Raw genomic sequence first — 19293 nt, 5'->3', positions numbered from 1 at the left:
ATCGGAGCGATCTTGTGGAAACATAATGCTGATGCAAATGTTGGCTAGTATTATCTGAAATTACAAGTATTCATTTTTATACAGGTGGGGGAAAAAAAACCCAAACTGTGTGTGTAAGAGTGTAGGAAGGAAGACATGTTGTATACAGAATATTTTACTTTCAAATCACAAACAAATGACCAAAGGGTGGAAAAAACGTTTCATGCAGTACGTACCACTGCATGATATGTTGTGAAGGCTGCACATCTATTCTTACGGCAAATACAATTTCTTCTCAGGTATACATCAAATCAACGGAATAAGTAACTCTTTCTCAGCCATGCGTTCCAAGTATGTTCAACTAGTTCTGCTGTCTTTAGATTCTGAACACATCATTTTAAGCCAAGCTATCCAGATTGGAGGACGGTGACCTAACTGCTCAGGTAAGCTACAATAAATGCGCGTAAGAGACCAACATCTACAAACCAGCTTTTTTGTGATCAATAAGTGCCGATGTGGACGTTATTGTACTTACAAACAAGAATCTTGTTATTCTGGTTTCCCAGCAGCATTGTGCTCCTCCCTAGCTCCAAGGCAGGCGCAGGAGTAACACGACAGAGGAACACACTGTACAAGAAAATGAACTTGCCATATACTCACAGAAGCAAAAAGGAGTCAGCCACGAAGTCCTAAAACGCTGCCAGTGGAATTTTTGTCGCAGGATTGTCCAGGTGTCTGTTTGAATGATGACGTTTGTCAATTTTTTTCAAGTTCCTTTTTTGTTACATGCTCCCTCACTGAAAGAGAAGGCGGGAAGAGGAAGAAAGCTGACCGCTGTGAATACCTGCTTGTGTTTTTATGCACACACTCCTCCTCCCTCAGTCTTATCTTTAAAATCGACACACACACACACACACACGCGCGCGCGCGCGCGCGCGCCTGTTTAGCTATCTTAGTGAGGACCTTCATTGACATAATGGTTTCCCTAGCCCCTTACCATTGAAAATGAATGCCTAAACCTAACCATAGCCCTGACACTAAAACCACATTTTGAGCCTCAAATAGGCCAAAAAGGACCGGTGTGTGTGTCCTCACAAGTGACTGTTGGTTCTCACAAGTATAGTAGAATGCAGATTTCGGTCCTCACAAAGATAGCTAGACAGGAACACACACACACGCACGCACACACACCTCTCTGACACGGATGTAGAACCTTTAAATTTCATGGGGATTGTACGGAAACTTGACGTCTCAAAGTTTGAGTCACAGCGTTTCACAAAAATTCATTTTTCTGGCATCCCTGGGAACTACCAATTTTTATTTGTGCTGTCTGCACACCCTTTTCTATACTGAAATGGTGTGTTAGCCTAGTGGGGGGGATGGAAGGATTAGAAGGCAAGTAAGAACAGGACTCAGGTAGCAAGTCCTGACATGATTGACATGTCTGCGTAACATGCAGACATTCATGCACATGTTATGTAAATACTGTTGACACGTGTAAGAGAGGCCGAGGGCCACACAACTAAAACTGCTTACAATATTGTAAGAAAGTTCATTTATATTCAAGACATGTCATGTTATTTTCAGCAGAAGCCTCTTAAATTCCATGTTCACATGTGTGGAGCCGTGTTATTGCAACCATTCATCAACTGGCTCTTAACAAACATAAATTAGTCGGCACAAATCACAGTCATTATCTCATGGCTATTGCAGCACAGCACCTCAGTGGACTACTATTTTGGTGTCTCGTCTGATATGAAAAAGGTTAAGAGTTTTGTGCCATCTCTACTCTCAGACTGTCAAACTTGGCTCATTATCATGTACATGATGAATTGCAGTTAGACTAATATGAACACTCATAAGATGACTGCTCAAAACAAACTGCATGGACTTTCAAGCTGTTTGTTCAACCACTGGTACTTTCCATACCATAAGTCAGTGCAGGGTAAATGAATACAAACAACCTGCAGTCAACAGAAGGTGTCACCCCAATACTTACGTTACCTTCATTGCTTGTCATCACCAAGTGAGGTAAACAGGTGAATGCAACTACCTTTATTGTTAAAGACACACCCAAAGTTACACGACTAAAACCCAATGAAGAACACGCACACAAACCATCTGCAAGTATTTTGAGCAGTTAAGTGAGAGGTTAAGCTTGAGAACAAATTAAATTCAAGCCAAACAAGGGATATCGGATATCTACTGTCAGGTTAACAATACCAGCTAATCTCTCAACATCAGGATGAAAAAGGGAGAAAACAGCTAGATGCTACTCCTGTCTAAAATTAGTGTTTCTGTAGTACTTCAGCCACAATTTTATTTAAAGCTTTCCTCCAACCCTCAAGGAATCCAAGACATCACAAAATACTTCAAGTGGAGGGAAATGTTGAGTGTTGGCATGCTGCAATTTGATGGCTGACCAGAAAATTATTGGTCATGGAAGGCTCAGTTTCAAAATTCAACTAAAGTGTTTAATCTTTCAGCTCAAGAAGACATGGATTTGAAGATAAAGTGGCTAGGAGGGGAGTCCACAGAGCATGGAGGGTGAATTCATTTTGCAAATGTGTTCATTCCTAGTGTCAAAGAATGTTATGCTGAATGTTATCCAGAAGAACATCCCAAAACTCAGCAACAAAGAAACCCTCAAAGCTAAGAGTTTGGAAACAGTCTTTGAAAGATACCCACCAATTCTTGCTGTCTTCCAGAGTTGTCATATTTGGAATCAGCTAGAGGAAAGCCCACTGTGGAGAAGCTCACAGTTTGTAGGACAAAATGGATTCCAGTGGGACTCATAAAGAATATGTATGCATCTATGTAATTGACAAACAACAAACGATCCCAGCTTTGGTTTTACTCACGATAACCTGAGCTTGAAATCTTGACTACTCACTGCTTCTTACCTGCCAAGACAGTGGAAAGCCCTGGAAAGCAATGCTTAATACATAAATAGTATCATCCTCTAAAGTAGAGGTTTTAGAGCAAAGCCTGTTGAGGAACGCATGTTATTTCCGAAGGAAATTCATATTTCTTTCAGGTGTGGCAGATTGGCTCAACATGTAGCCAGAGACTGCAGATTGGCAATTAAATGCATGGACCGTGGAAGTGAAAAACACTTGTTAGCACTACATCTAAGTCATCTACTTGAATTGAAGAGTAGAACAGAGTAGGCACAATATTGCAGAGTCATAAAGATACTTTCAAAATAGCCAGTTTAAAAATTGATATATTAGTAGATTCATAAATCATGTTGCAGGCCATCTACCAAGCTAAGCAAAGAGATTACTTACAAAAAAAACAAAACATGGTTAATCCCTTTGTTGGCACCCACCACCCATGCTCACCTTACCTTTATTGCTCGTCAAAACCAGGTGAGGGAAACGGATGAATGCATCTACCTTTAACCCTGGAGACACACCCAAAGTGACACACCTCCATAACCAAAACCCAATGAAGTGCAAGGACCTAAACTAATCCCTGAACTGACACACATTTTTTTTAAGGAATGCTCTGGCGTATTTGAACACAAGCCATCATTTCCTAAAAATAACCAAGTACTTCTGTGGTCTGAAGCTAAACAAAAATTAATTGACAGCTTAACCGCCCTGAAAACCAACATTTGAGTAGTATCAATAAAAGGAACTGAAACGTCAAGGCATACCATTTTGAACCTGCCAATTTGAAACCAGTTCTCTTTACTAGAACTGGGAGTGTATTAGGTTGAAATTCAGATACTCCAATTCCTAGTAGGCAAGTGAGTAAAGTTTATTTTTAAAGCGCTTTTCTCACACACAAGTCATAAAGCACTGTAACAAATAAAATGGAGAGAACCATGTTGAAACTAAATAAAAAAAGTTTAAAAGAAAAAAAAAAAAAAAAAAGCAAAATAATGTCTGCAGAAAAGCTCATAAGTTTATGAATAGAATTTAAAAAAAAAAAAAAAAAAAAGGGAAGAAGAAGTAGTGTCAACCACTGACACTATTTGATATGTCGTGTTTGTCCTGTTTGCTTTCCCAGGCCCCAGTATGAGGCGGAGTGAAAGTAATGCATGACACTTGCCAAACACCACACCTCATTTGAATTAGGTCATTTGATTACAAAGCCTCTGAACAGTTTCTCACATTTCAGTTTTTCATACTTCCAGCTGTGTCCATTTTCAATGCCAAGGATATTGAGATGGTAATTACCAACAAGTTATATTTTATTGAAAATTCTCTTCCCCCAACTTGCAGTATTAAGGCAACAAGCAATACTATCAAATTAAAAACCATGCATGCTCATAGTTTCAGGATAAAACACAGCTTTTAATCAGATTGAATGACACAAAACAAACAGCAACAAATGTTCCAGGGAGAAAGAGTGGAAACCAGGAACAAAAGTGAAACAAGTAAGCTTTTGTTTAAAACTGGTATCAGAATAACTGATGAATGGATAAGAACTCACCTTGGAAAAAAAAAAAAAAAAAAAAAAGTATGGCAGACATTCAGTGTTGGCAGGAACAGAATGTAATCTTAAGTAGATACGCCCCATTGTGAGAACTCTCCCAGGAGTGTAAGATGTAAAACATACTGTGTATACAAATGGCTAAAGAGAAAAATGTCAGGGATCGAGACACTAACTGAGCACATTACAAATAAAGAAACTCTGGTTCAAGTAATTTAAAGTCTTTATTTTTATTATTGTATTTCAACTCTTATTGATTCAGCTCAGCTTGTCTCTCCTGACTCACTTATATGACACACAGCAAATTTACCACACCACTCCCAGCAATCAAAATCAGCCTGTGGAAAAGGTTTTATATATTTGAGAGCAGCTGCTAATAGTGAGAACTTTCACTCTATAAAATTGCACTTTTTTCAGCATTTTCATAGCCACTGAAATGCATCCTCACAAATTACATATGAGGCCTGAGAATTTCCAGGTTGCTATAAAGCTAGCACAACAGCTAGTGCAGAGTAGAGTAGTCTAATCGAGCTGTGCCAGAGGGTTTACGTCAGCTGGGGAGTCCACCTCCTGAAGGAGGAGAAAAACAATAAATCATGTATTTTGGCTTTTAATTCAAATGCAACAGTTCTCACAGGAATAACAGTTTACCTCAGAGTCAGACTCTAGATCACTCGATAGACCCATGTTGGCCATGAGATTTTCCTTGTCTGTGGATCTGCTTCTGATGAGCTCCCATCCTCTCCTGTTGAAATCGGAAGCCATATTTTAATTTTCTACTGGACGTTACTCACCAAGTTACGAATCCAAAAATGTTTTTCAAACACTAATCACTGCAGGAGCCGACTTTTCAGTTCAGTTTCTTCTTTCAAGACAAAGACAATCTGGGTAAGCAAGTAGTTGGTCTCTCTCTCTCTCTCTCTCTCTCTACTGCAATTAGTACCTTTTAGTGAAAATGAATCCGGCGACTATCAGCGCTGCAATGAGGCAGAAGACACCCAGGATCACCCCGACATGGCTTTGCCTTTCTTCCTCTTGACAGAACTCTCCTTTGTAACCAGACAGACACTGGCAGCGAGTGACTTTACCCTCCACAATGCAGTTCCCATGACTACTGCAGCGTTGCAGATCACAGGAGGCAGAGTCTTGAAATGAGACAGAGTTCTTGTCGGTGTTGGAGGTAGATGATGATGACGAATGCAGAAGGTGGCCATCAGTGTCTTCAGTTCCAAATGAGGCAGGGTTTGAAGTCGGACCTAAAAAGAAAGTCACTGTTAGTGACTGAAATGAGCTGCTTGGTAAACATAGGTGCATGATGTGTAGCTTCATTGTTCTTTTTTTTCCCCATTTGGACAGATCTAGACTAGCAGTTTCCTCATTTCAAACATTTACACTAACCTGAGCCAACAGGCTGCTGGCGATATATTCTCATTGACTATAGACATGTGATAGTGACTTCAATCTTTCCTTCAAAACTTAAGATGAGTTTTCCCAGTGCTGTGCTGATCCTTTAAAACACACATTATATTAGCTTTTGATTTTAACCTGTTGGAGCTAAATGTGACTCAGGTTGGACATTAGAGAGCCTTTAAGCTGTCTACTAAATAGTACAAAGCCTTTGTAAATGTTCTCCTGCAGGAACACGGATAGTCGCTCAAAATTTTCCAGTCTGACTGTCATGCATGTTGCCTCCTTCAAGATGTACTCAGGCAATACCTAGTCTCAACCAAATTGAGAATTGCCAGGTGCGAGAAAAGCATGTGACCATTTGGAAAGGGTAACTTGGCAAATTGTGTAGACCTAATTTATTTATTTTGGAGTTATGTTAAATATCTGGAGGATAGGGTTACACTTTTTACTCAGGTTAATTCAAATAAGACTGTCATACCATCTTACCATAGCACCAATCATTTTCCGGAGCAAGGCAGTTTAACGTGGAATTAATATTTGTATTCAGGGAATGACAAACTAAGTTCACTTAATATTGCTTCTTTATTCTGGTCGAAAACTCACAGTCCTGTTCGTCCGACTGGTCCAGGCAGTCAACCTGTCCATCACAGAACTTGCTGCTGCTGATACACTGGCTGTGGTCAAAGCAGGATTCTTCTCCAGGGGCACAGGAGGTAATTGGGGCACAAGAAGTGACATTTATGGTGTAAAAGCCACGCCCACATTTACACATCCTACCTCCGGGATAGGCCAGGCACAGATGGACACACCCTCCATTGTTTTTGGAGCAGCTATTGCTTCCTGGAAGAAATGGGTAAGCAGTATTTACAGCATGCAGGCTCAAATTTATTTGAAGCACTTTTCTTTAAAAATATCTCAGGAGTCATGGTAACACCACATTAACGTATAAAATAGCATCTTCCTTAGATTCCAGAACTATTGGTTTTTCGGGAATTTGCCTAACACAAAAAAATCCTGTAAAGTACCCAACACAAATAACTTTATATAACCTTGATTATTCATTAGACATCACTACATGTTACTCATCTTCTAGCCACGTTTCTGACATTGATGGATTCTGCACAGAAAAGTACTATTTACCATTTATACAGACTTTTATAAAGTACATTATTTCTGTTAGTAATTAGAGTTCCATTGTATGCATTATGTGCTAAAGAAAACTCAAAACCTCCAGTTTATGTATGATATATGTATTACATGTGCATATTATGAAAAAGGGTTATAGGTGAAGAGAATAAGTGTACAATGCATACCACAGCCCCAAGTATCATTACCCTTTCCCGCTGCAGCACACAGCCAGACAAACATCCCCCCCTCCCCGCAGGTATCACATCACCCTGCCATCAATTCGGCTCCAACTCTGCCTAAGTGAGACTATTCATTCTGCCTACACTGCACTGTGACATACTTTGCCAGATTCTTCCATTTTGAAATGGAGAGGAACACAAAAAAATAATGAAGGCAAAAAAAGTTGCAGTTATTACAATTCCTGTTTTGCAAGTAGCTGGTTTTGCCTTGTTCTTTTTTAAAAAACAAAACTAAGGCAACAGTGAGTTAGAATTGTGAAAAATGAATTGTGTAACTGCCAAAGAATAGATAATAATGCCTTAATAATGGTTTGAAAACCTGTAGTGTGATTATTAAAATAGTTTTTATGATTTGTCTACTTGGATTTGGCACAAAGCTGTTTCACTGACTAGGCTTGAGATAATACACACCCTAAAATCTACTGGTTGCTTGTTTATTAGTCTGAAATTAATTTTGATTACATATCATTATCTAATATTCCAAAATAGTAATCCTAATGCAAGCGTCCTCTTTATCCAGGCTTGGGACTGGCACTGGGAGTACATGAGTCCAACATAATCTCTTTAAAAAAACAAAACAAAAACAAAAAGTCTCTGGTAATACTAATTTGTATAGGTGAAGTGAAGTACGACACAAACCATCTACATGTCGTTCTTCACTACATCTGTGAACCCCCTTAGTAGTCTTGCTCATTTCTTCTCTCTTGGCTCTTGACAGAGAAGGTCGCATCTTTCTCCCTCTCCCTCCCTTATCTTTCCTTGTTTGGCTTCATGTCTTCTGCCTAGTCTCATCTAACTCTAACCCCCAGAAGAATCTCTCAGTCCTGTTCACTAAAACCTAAAGAAGAATTATGCATTTGATCAACTGATCCCTAAATGCAATTGACACTCTTCTTGATGAGAAGCCTGGGTTCGGAAAAGCCCGACTGTCCTGGAGGATATTCTCTGCCGGATACACGATGGATGGGTGGTGGAACTGGCGCATTGCATGCCTGGCGGGACTATCGATTGAAGACATCTACCTATTCTGAACCATGATAACAAGCTTCTTGCTGATCAGAGCTGGTTTGACCCTGGCTTATCAAAGATAAAGAAAGCAGTTGCAGCTGTTCAAAACCCCACAAGGCTAGCTGCTATGACCGAAGCGATGGGGATGGCCGTGAGTACTTAGGCTGTACTCATTGAACGTAATATGGATAAGATCTTGGAAGAGAAGCTCACGGCTCTTCAACAGGAAATTGATAGACCTGGCGACCAGTGATGGACATCAAAAACAACTGTAAAATCAGATGCAGTGTATTCGCACTAACCCAAACAACCACCTTCATTTAATGCGGCTAAACACCCCCCACCCCCCCCCCCACCCCACCCCCACCCCACTGGACGCCACAAGGCCAAGCCTGATGTGAACAACAAAATTCTCCTAGATAACAGGACTGTGGTTTGGACTCTTTGTCCATATCCTTCAAGGCCACCTGCGTCGACTATGAACAGGGTGAAGGGACACACTCAGTTGAACACGGGACACACACACACACACACACACACACACACACACACACACGTACACTGACACAGACACACACTCACCCCCCCTCCCCCTTCCAAACGCCTTCCATACTTACTCCCACCCGATGCAGACAGGCAGATCTGTGTCCAGCACCGGAAAGAAGGCTGCAGGACCAGATGGAGCTGTTGTCTACATCGGCTAACTCCATACCCGATACCACGTGTTTTGTATGGTGTAACATGTGAAGATTTGTGCTTTTCTGTGCTGAGCTGTTTTTTTTTTTTTCCCTGTTCTCAAACTGCTCTCCTCTAGGAGTTCAGTCTTCAGAGGAGCTCTTCATCATTGCCCTGCCCATCGCCATTTAAAATAAGAAGAGGCTCAGAGCCTTGATGCAATCCCACTCCCACTTTGAACCCATCTGTCATTCCACCACAAACCTCACCTCAGTCTCACTGCTCTCTCAAATGCCCTGCACCACTCTCTCATACTTCTGCCAGACCCAATTTCCTCATGCAGTACTGCAGTTTTTTTTCTCGGCACTCCATCACGTGTTTTCTCTAGATCCATAAAGACTGTGCAGGTCCTTCTGTGATTCTCCATCAGTCTCAAAGCATCTATAGGGCTCTTTAAGAGTATGAAGCCACACTGTTGCTCACCAATTGTGTAGTCTCTTTTTAACTTCGCTACAACAACTCTTTCCCATATCTTCATTGTAAAGCTCAATTTTATCCCTCTGTAGTTATGACAGCTCCGTGCATCTCCCTCCTTGGAAATCGTACCAGTTCACTTCTTTGTTTGTCAGGCAAGATTATTGAGCCTCAAAACTGAAGATGAGCCTTTTCCTTTGCCGTACACCTAGCCTCCGAGCACTCGTGCCTACTTTCTTCATCTCCCTGACTATCGCACTCTTTGCCAATCTCTTCCATTTGAATCCTTATTAATCATAAAGAAACTAAATGCACATTGCTTTAGTTTTCAACACATTACACACACTAGAGCATATGTGCATTGATTGCTTTCATTGAAATAATGTGATCAATACCTCTCGCCTTCTATGAGACTGACTGAAACCAAAAACGTAATTTTTTTGGCATCATACCGCAACCAGTTTTCACTTTGGAAATGGCGTCAGCTATTGTAACATCTTTTCTCGGTCTGCTGTAACAGTGCTTTATTCAGATTCTTCTCATGCCCGTCATACCTCACCTTCTGTCATAGTGGCATTACATAGCTTCCGCTCAGTAGTCCTAACTGTTCTACCTACTTATTCTGCAGTCTACCCACTTTTCCCACAGTGCACCATAGTATATGGTTTGTAAAGAGAAGGATGTACTCAACCTCTAATTGGGCATACTGATACTTTTTTTTTGGCAGAAGCTTAATCTAGGCTTTCATGCATACCATCATACAGCTGGGGGATAATTTCTGATGACAGAACTAAAAATATTCAAGTCCCATATTTTGTCAACTGCTTTCTGTTAACTTATTTTTCCACCTACCTGACTGGGTGTCATTGCTGTGAGCTCTGATTTCCACCACGCTGGTCTTTGTCTCAAACCACAACTGTTTAGGCTGGAGGCCATCACTGAACCACAGTTTGGTCACATCTACACAAGTTGAAAAGTACAATTTAAAAAAAACAAAACACAAACAAAACCAAAAAAATAAAGTACAGAAATCAGCAAATCTGTTCTGGGGGGGAGGGGGACTAATTTCTTGATGTGTTTGAATGGTGGAGACTGCAGAGAAAAAGCTCAATAAACTATTCACATTTAAATTAGTTTGTTATGCCAACTGCTGCCTTAATGGGAAAAAGAAAGATGAAGCAAAGGTGATAGAAGGCTATGAAGAGATTAGAGTGAAATAGTAGGAAAACCCCATTGACTTAATCCCAAAGTAAACAAATTTGTCACATCAATTGCAAGCAAAACAACATCCAAAACCTTTTCAAACCTTTATATAAATGCAAATATCTTAAAATTTCAAATTGAAATAAAATACTAAAAATACATTTCAACAACAAAACATTAATATACAAATTCAAGAAAAAAAAGAAGACCCCAAACAAACAAAAAACACCCCCCACCCCCCCCCCAAAAAAAAAAAAAAAAAAAAAAAAAAAAAAAAAAAAAAATCTCTACACTAGCCTTTGTACAAATAAATGTCTTAGCACTTCAGCCATTTTGCTAGTATCACTGAATATGATGTGATGTCATGTCATGTGAACTAAACAAGGTGTTTGAAAACACATCAAAGCAAAAAGTATCTTACCCTTTCCCTGTGTGACCCAGAACAGGATGTTCTCAGTATATGTCAAGGACATAATCAGATCAGGTCCCGCCTTAAACTGTTTATATCCCAAACCATCCACTCCAATGGAGCTGATCACTCCATCTGAAGAAAGAAATGAAGCAAACACAGAAACAGGATTATCAAAAAAATACTCTCATCTCATATATGTCATTACTGTACATTTTTTTCACTTCTTTATTGGGATCCTGTGTTGAGTTACTGCTCAGAGGAATTGAATGCAAATTTGTCCCGGTCTTCATGAGTGTGTGGGAGGTTTTTTGTTTTATTGTGCGTTTAACTGTTCACCAGTGTCAGCCCAGTAGATTCTGGTCCCATTATTAACGAACACCAGGGAGTTGGGGATTCTCGACTTTCCCCACAGCACTGCTTTGTTCCGGCCATCCATCCAGGCACAGACCACCTCCGTTAGGCTCCTCCCACCTGCCATGACCACTGCTGTGTAGCAAAGTCGACCTGAGGAGGGATGTAACGCGATGGATGTGGCAACCTGAAAAGACAATTGTTAAACATTAAACGTTTAACATGAGAAGGTCATTGGGTTGGCAAGGAAGGGAGCATAAAGCAAGGTGTGTGTTAGCAGTCTCTTTTCCTATGTGGATTATTATTTTTAGGATTGGTAATACAATACTAAAGATGTAGCTAAAAGTACATTTTTATTATATATATGAACCAATACTTGCAAATGTGAAAACTTTAATGACTGCAATTTAGAGGTCTGTTTACACCAAAGAAAAAGCGAGTCAATAAACTTTGATCAAGAACATTTATAAAAACAAATGGCAACTCATTGCCAATTTATTTTTAGTGCAATTCAATGGCAAATATCACAGCAGACTGAAAAGACCCATGAAAACATCAGATGCAAGCGCTCACGGATGAGCAGAAATATGATAAGTGCTGCCTTCACCGTCAGTGATCCTTGCAGGAGAGACGTGGTGTAGCCACCACTGCGGGATGTCACATGGATGTTGGGCCTTGAGCTGCTGCTCCAGTAGAGGTTAGAGGTCACCCAGTCAATTGCCAGAGCCATGACCGAATCATCCTTATAGGACAGAGAGGGATAGCTTCCAGACTTAAAGTTTCACCAGAAAGTGACACTTATTGGAGAGCTGAGGCTGATTTAATCACCAACTAAAGCCATTATCTAGAGTTAGATTATTAACTTTAAATTAAATGTCAGATGGTTACATCTTCAGGGTTTAACATCCTACTGTTTTCCCATTAAATACAAGACTTTCGCCCTAAGCATACCTTCAGCTTTAGGACTTGTCCAGCAGGTGTGAGTCCTTGTCTTGACCTGTAGCTTCCCATTTTCAGAACATCCACAGATCCCGCATAAGCCACATACAACTCCTGGGTGGAGATATCTAGCCCCATGGCTTCGTTTATATCCGGGAGGGCCAAGACTCGGCTGTTTGGCATTTTTTTCAGGGCGATACCATCCCTTCGCAAGGAGCGCAAGTAAATCTGCCAGTAGCAGGGAGGTGGGATTTAAAGTGGAACAAAGCAGAAGACCTAATTTCTTAAATGTGTTGTCTAGAAGGGTTTTGCAGGATGGAAGGCCTTAACATCACTACAAAACATGTCACCTGGTAAATTGTGTTTTGAGACAGGAGCAGGATGAAAGATGAATCCCTGGGCCGAGAGCAGGTGATGTTGTCCTTGGAAAGCAGCAGACCCTTCGGGCATCGACATACTGCAGATCTGCCTGTCACCGGGGGGGCCAGAAGGCAAATATGGGAGCAGCGCAGATGGTCACAAGGACTGGGCACAGCTGGCTGTGAAAGGGCATGCATCAGCTAGGGAGAGAAGAAGATTTAACATTAAGACTCATAAGCGGTGACAGTCTTTGATCAAACGTGACTTAATTTTACTGTCGGAGTTCACCTTTAGCCCAAATGGCTGTCCCGGTCTCTTCAGAACAACCTTTTGGTCTTTCCCAGTGTTCTTGTCAGCTGAGCGAATGACTCTTCTCTTTGTGTCAGACCAGAAAACACGATCATTGAAGACCACCACTGAGAAAGGGTTTGGAGTTTCAGCCAACTGAAGGATCTAGTAAAAGAAAGCCATTACTGTGTTGTGATATTGGATAACTGCTGGGAGACTAGCCATAATCATAAACTTTAAGACAGATTATTAGTAACATGGCCTATTAAAGGCATCTCAGACACCACATCATATGTTTTCCCTTTCTTATGTCTCTGGGTTCTACTTGTTTTGCGGTTTGATGTTCAAATACCTTGATGTTGCCTCCATCCAGAGAGGCTGAGCCAATGCAGCGCAGTTTCTCATCTGCCCAGTACACTCTGTTATCTAGGAGGTCATAGGCCAAACTGACTGGCCAACTCAAACTGTGGCTCACCACCACCTTCCTCTCGGAACCATCCATCCCAGACTGCTTAATCTGAGGCGTGCTGCCGATCTCAGACCACAGCATCAGCCTAAGAACATTAATTATACAATACATGGCTGTGATGTCGAAGCTGGAGTGCTTTCGCATTACAAAAAACAAAATAAATGCACAAAGCAGAGAAACTCACCCTTTATGTGGCAGCAGAACCAAGGAGCTTGGCTGCTCCAAATCTTCTCCCAGGACCACAGTGCAGTCCTGAGACCTCACTGTGGTGTTGCTGAGTTTCACCGCCAGAATTTGACCAACCAGGCCATCCACCCAGTATAAATTCTTACCCACCCAGTCCACTGCGATAAAATCCGACTTCACACCTGTGAGATTTAATAACAGCATCTCAGATTCTGATGGTTCACCATCTGAATCCATCAATCCATCCATCCATCTATCCATCTATCTATCCATCTATCTATCTTCTTTAAGTGAGGTCCAGTGAGGTCCTAAATTAAGTAGATTCACTACATTTTCAAATTTTAAATTCACTCACACAGGCCCAGATTACGAAATTTTACCTTTGACCAGGTTTCCTCTTTTGTCTGGGTTTCTCATGTCGACCCAGCGGATGCTCTGGTAGTCAGTGCTCAGCCAGTAAATCCTTTGTTGAACCCAGTGATAATCCAGTGAGAAGGCGGGTCGACTAGTAGAGGTGAGGAGACGCAGCGTGCCGCTATGAACTCCCAGCAGGAACAAGTCTGACTGCACTGATGCCAGAAGCAAGGGCTCATCTAGGAGGAAACATGACAAAGTTACTTTTGTGTGTCTTCTGTAGAAGGAGTGATACAACCACGCACACAAAAACTAAAGGCCAAAGACTGTCTAAGTCTGTACACACTGCTACCATTTCTAAACATAAGTCACTACTAAATACATTTTATTAATGTGTTGATTACTTTCTCATCTAAAAACTATGGAAGCTTATAGTTTGAAGCTCAATTCTTTGTGGCATAGACTCAACAAGGTGCTGAAACATTCCTGGTCCGTGTTGAGATGCTGGCATCACGTAGTTACTGCAGATTTGCTGGCTGCACATCCATGATGCAAACCTTCTGCTAATCCACATCCCAAAGGTGCTCTATAGCAGTCTTTCTCAAACTGTGGTACGTGTACCACCAGTGGTACTTGGGCTCTCTCTGGTGGTACATTTTTGTTTAAGATTAAATTATATACCATTGTAGAGGTATGCAAAGACGACACGAGAGTACCAGAGGTTCTTCTGGGAGCCGAAGTCAATCAGAAAACGTCTCCCCGAGCGCGAGTCCTCTATGAAGAGCAGCCTTTCCTTATCACCAGTGGTCACGGCCGCTACAGAGCACTGAAGGGCTTGTTTCCCTGGGCCTTAAAACTGCAAAGGCAGCACGGCTCTGTCACTCTGATGGTAGAAAACACAGGTCTTTTTCCGCAGTGCCGCGATCCCAGCCACCATCGATGAGTCGAAGACCCCTGGGAGAATTGGTGAGGGCGCGGGAGATGACGTCGGTGAGTCAGGAACTATTGCGTGGATGCCGAAGCACCTGGTAGACATGAGAATGCGATCCACTTCTATTATGTGGCAGCAGCAGCAACGCCTTGAGAGTGGTGTATTTCCCTTGGGTGGGTGGGTGGAGAGGTCCCAGACGAGGGTCATCAAATGGCGGGTGGACAGCGGTTCCAGTGAGGCTACCACATGATGGCATTTTGTGTCGTTGGCCGAAACGCCATGCAGAGCAAACTGAGCTTCCACGTGCATGAACCACAAAGCCAAAAATCCAGCGTCTTAACCACCACAGCAAAAATTAAAACGTACAGCTCTGCTATTGCTTCTGAATGAAGACATAAAACTAAACAGCAGTGGCATTTGTAGGGTTACAGAAGTTGGGCTAGCTGGTGTATAATGATGTGCTGTGTGGTGGCTAGCTACACAGCTATGGTTAGCATAATATAAACACAGTAAAGCTGGAGGATGAACGCTAACATTTTTCCACTCCATAAAGGTTAATGTGAGGGTTCCCGATGGTTAGGGACAAACGCAATCGCATGGCAGGATGCTGTAAACAGACCAAACTTCAGTCAGGAGAACAACTGAGATATAAGGTTAGTCATTAACATACTGCTGCATGGGCTGGGCTGTAGTTACATCGTAAGGTTTTAAAAACGGAGCTTTAAAATGAATAATGATGATAAAAACCGAGAGAGGCCGACAGTGATCACTGACTTTTTTCAGGGGCTTGTTCTGATTAAATAGAACAAGATACAAAGCATTAAAACATGTTAAAAATAAAACAGCCTTAATAAACTCAGAGTAGTTTGGACCTGGAAGCAGGATTCATTAGGTCATCACTTAAAGATTGGATATCCCACCTGCTATGAATGTTTTAATGCAGTACAGATGTTATTATTATCACTTGTCCCATGCTGTTTATGACAGTTCAAATAAATAACATTCATATAAGAAATAAAATTGTCTGTGTAAACTGTATGTGGTGTTAAATAGGCCTATATTACTAAAGTTTGAGAACCACTGCTCTATAGGATTGAAATCTGGTGACCATGGAGGGTTTTCGTGAACAGTGTTTTTCCCAATCTTCTATTGTCCAATTTTGGTGAGCCTGTGTGAACTGTAGCTTAAATTGTAGTTTCCTATATTTAGCTGACAGGAGTGGCACCTAGTGTGGTCTTCTGCTACTGTAGTCCATCTGCTTCAAGGTTTGACATGTTGTGTGCTCAAAGATGCTCTTCTGCATAGCTTGGTTGCACCAAGCGGTTATTTGAGTTATTAGTTTAAAGTAGTCTGGCCATTGTTCTCTTTGACCCAGAGAGCTGCTTGTCACTGGATAGTTTCTCTTTTTGTGACCCTTCTCTGTATACCCTAGAGATTGTCATGGCATTTTCTTAATACACAGACTAGCCTGCCTGGTACTTAAAATCACTTTTCTTCCACAATCTGATGCCCAGTTTGAACGTAGCTTGTCTTGATCCTGTCTACAATGCATAAATACATAGAGTTGCTGCCGTTTGCAAGTAAGGAGTAGCTCAGTGCAGTGGGACTTTGATGTAATATACAGTAGTTTGTTCCATGGCCTCAGTCTGTATGTTTTTTTTTTCCCCTGTGTTCTCTGATGAATATAGTTTAATTTTGCTTTTCTGACGTTCAGCAATCATACTGTCACATTTCAAATAAATCGTGTACATCTCCTTTTGTGTATGAACAATACTTAGTGTTGAAGTGACTGAATTTGGGTTTTTTTTGTCACAAGAAATGGGTTTTGACTGTTTTAGTGCCTTTTGCACAGATGAGCCTATGTTATGAAAAATGTAACTGATTTTAGTGCAAAAAACAAACAAACAAACAAACAAAAAGGTGACAGTGATGTTCCTGATGTGGGAATAGTGACAAAATGATGGAGAAAAAGTCATTTAGAGACAGAATGCGTCCAGACCAACTGCACCTTTCGTCTTGCAGCTTTTGTTATCAGGCTCCAGGTAGAAGCCAGGGTGGCAATGACAGCTGTAGGATCCAAGGGTGTTCCGACAAATGTGGTTGCATACGGCATGAGGTGCTGTTGTACACTCATCGATGTCCACACAGTGTGTGGCTCTGGACATCAGTCTGAAACCCGCAGCACAGTAGCACTTCTGGAAAAATAAGGGAAGATGACATTTCCAGGATAAGTTCAGCAGAGATGTGATAAATATAGTTACCATTTATGGGAAATTACAGCCAGATAACCAAATACACATCTGTTCTGCACTGACCGGACCATACGGTGTGCTGACACAGTTGTGGTCGCATAAGGGAGTCGATGGGCTGGAGCAGCTGCGCTGCACACAATTCACACCCTCATCTGACCCATCAGCACAGTTAGTGATGCCATTACACACCAGGTTAGTGTCCACACACTCTCCACTGCCACACTGGTAAAGATGAGAAGGGCATATTTTCTGGCTACCTGTGAAGATTAATAGATGAAAAATAAAATTAAAATTATTGGTGAATATGTGTAATTTATTTTCTAACTACACAGCTTCCCAACAGTGAATAAAATCGAGGATTTCCTCTGGTTTAAAAACACCCAGAAACAGAAAAGAGGTTTTTAAGATAGAAAATTATCTCATTTTAATGGGCAAAAATGTGGGTCATTTGAAGCACCACAGGCATACTCATTAAAAATAAAAATGCACAAATTAGGGGTTCAAATTACAGTCACTTTGAAAATGATGAGTTACCCTTCTAACTAATCAAGTGTGTGAATCCGCCCAATGAACTATGACATCAACAGTGAACATGCTTACATTTTTCCTCGTCGATGCCATTGTAACAGTCCTTCCTCCCGTCACACCTCCATGACAGAGGAACGCACTGACTGCTGTCTCCACACTGCCACTGGAACTTTAAGCACTTTGCTGGAGGAGCATTGCAGTTCTGGACAGAAATGATAATGATTACACACTTTGCTCTCTGTTTTTCTAAGCATTCCCTTTCTTCTTAGCTCGACAAATCAACATGTACTCGGCTTTCATTCCCCACCTTCTCGTCTGAACCATCCTGGCAGTCGTCCTCGCCATCGCAGAGCCACTCTTTCTGCAAACACTCATGAGTATGTGGGCATTGGAGTTGTGTGAGGCAGCGTGGGGGCCTCGAGCAGTGAATCTCATCAGAGCCGTCACTGCAGTCGGCATATCCGTCACATCTCAGTGCCTCAGACATGCACTGACCGCTAGCGCATCGATACTGATGATCCGCACAGGACACCAAACCTGGAAAGAGGAAAATAAACGTGGATGTAATTTCACGTTTGCATGCTTTGTTTTTCTGAAATTTCTGAAAGGCACCCACCACAGTTTTCCTCATCTGACCCATCAGCACAATCTCTCTCTCCATCACACAGGAAGCTCTTTGGTATGCAGCGAGTATTATTATCACAGCGCTGATGGCAGCCCTCAATCATAACTGAGCAGTCAGTTTCATCAGATCGGTCCTGACAGTCATTTTGCCCGTCACACACTCGCTCTTGTGGGAGGCATTTTTTCCCATGAGAACACTGGAACTCACCTGGGAAAGAGACAGACCATTTCCTTCAAGATAATCAGACATGTTTCCTGCCCACATTAAAACCTAGATCAGTATTTTTCCAACTCAAAAGGAAAAAAATATATATACAAGGCACCTGCTTTACACTGAATAGCACATCCCTCTTCATCTGACCCATCCTTGCAGTCCTTTTCTCCATCACATAAGTGGCTGTACATGACGCACTCCAGCCCGTCGTCGCACAGCTTAAAACCATTGCGGCACTTCAGAGGAGTCGATCTGGTGCTGAGCTCGTCAGAGGCTTGGCAAAGAGAAAAATAACAAATCAAAAGAAACTAGCTTAGATTGCTGTTACTTTGCTCACCTTTCAAATTAGGAGATTTTCTTGTTTTGTTTTCAGTTGTTGTTTTAGCAGTGTATGTTTTAGTTAGTATGATGTTTCAAACTATGGTTGCTATTGGGTGTAGAAAGTACATCAGCTGTGAGTTGGGTTTTTTGTTTAGCTAGAACTACAAGTGGAGGGGGAAGGATCAATATAATATTCCTGTAATTTCCCAGTTGCTTGTGCTGGTCTGCTTTCTGTCTCGACTTACAGGTGGCAGTAGGATTTGGTGACTGACAGTGCTTCTCGTCAGAGCCGTCGGGACACTGGGCTTGGCCGTCGCACACTTGCATTTCAGGGATACACTGTTTGTGGTCACTGCACAAGAAGTCATCTGATATGCAGGAACAAAAAGGTTATTTAGGATTTCAAAGCTCACAACCAAGCACTTCATTTTTAAAAAACTCTCCTAGAGTGAGTTCCTGCCACCGTTAGTCTGGTTGGATGTGTAAACTACTGGTAGCTTTCTCC

The 19293-nt window shown here is 41.6% G+C and overlaps 1 protein-coding gene across 1 annotated transcript; it reads right to left on the bottom strand.

Annotated features, from left to right (window-relative positions):
* Positions 1 to 4873: 4873 nt before the first annotated feature.
* Positions 4874 to 19115, bottom strand: LOC134631729 (low-density lipoprotein receptor-like). Its single transcript, XM_063480286.1, has 21 exons — positions 19034 to 19115; positions 18577 to 18741; positions 18246 to 18461; positions 17937 to 18166; positions 17702 to 17831; positions 17165 to 17358; positions 16853 to 17044; positions 13945 to 14152; positions 13563 to 13746; positions 13262 to 13463; positions 12910 to 13074; positions 12612 to 12821; positions 12274 to 12489; positions 11930 to 12064; positions 11308 to 11509; positions 10981 to 11103; positions 10209 to 10316; positions 6436 to 6672; positions 5366 to 5678; positions 5074 to 5167; positions 4874 to 4992 (listed from the first exon to the last, which is right to left on the bottom strand). The coding sequence occupies exons 1-21, from the start codon at positions 19113 to 19115 to the stop codon at positions 4945 to 4947; spliced, it is 3654 nt and encodes a 1217-aa protein (XP_063336356.1). The 3' UTR covers positions 4874 to 4944.
* Positions 19116 to 19293: the final 178 nt, after the last annotated feature.

The sequence above is a fragment of the Pelmatolapia mariae genome, linkage group LG7 (genome assembly GCF_036321145.2).
Source record: "Pelmatolapia mariae isolate MD_Pm_ZW linkage group LG7, Pm_UMD_F_2, whole genome shotgun sequence".
Taxonomy (NCBI): Eukaryota; Metazoa; Chordata; class Actinopteri; order Cichliformes; family Cichlidae; genus Pelmatolapia; species Pelmatolapia mariae.
The sequence above is the reverse complement of the archived record's forward strand: the minus strand, read 5'-3'. Positions and strand labels throughout refer to the sequence as shown.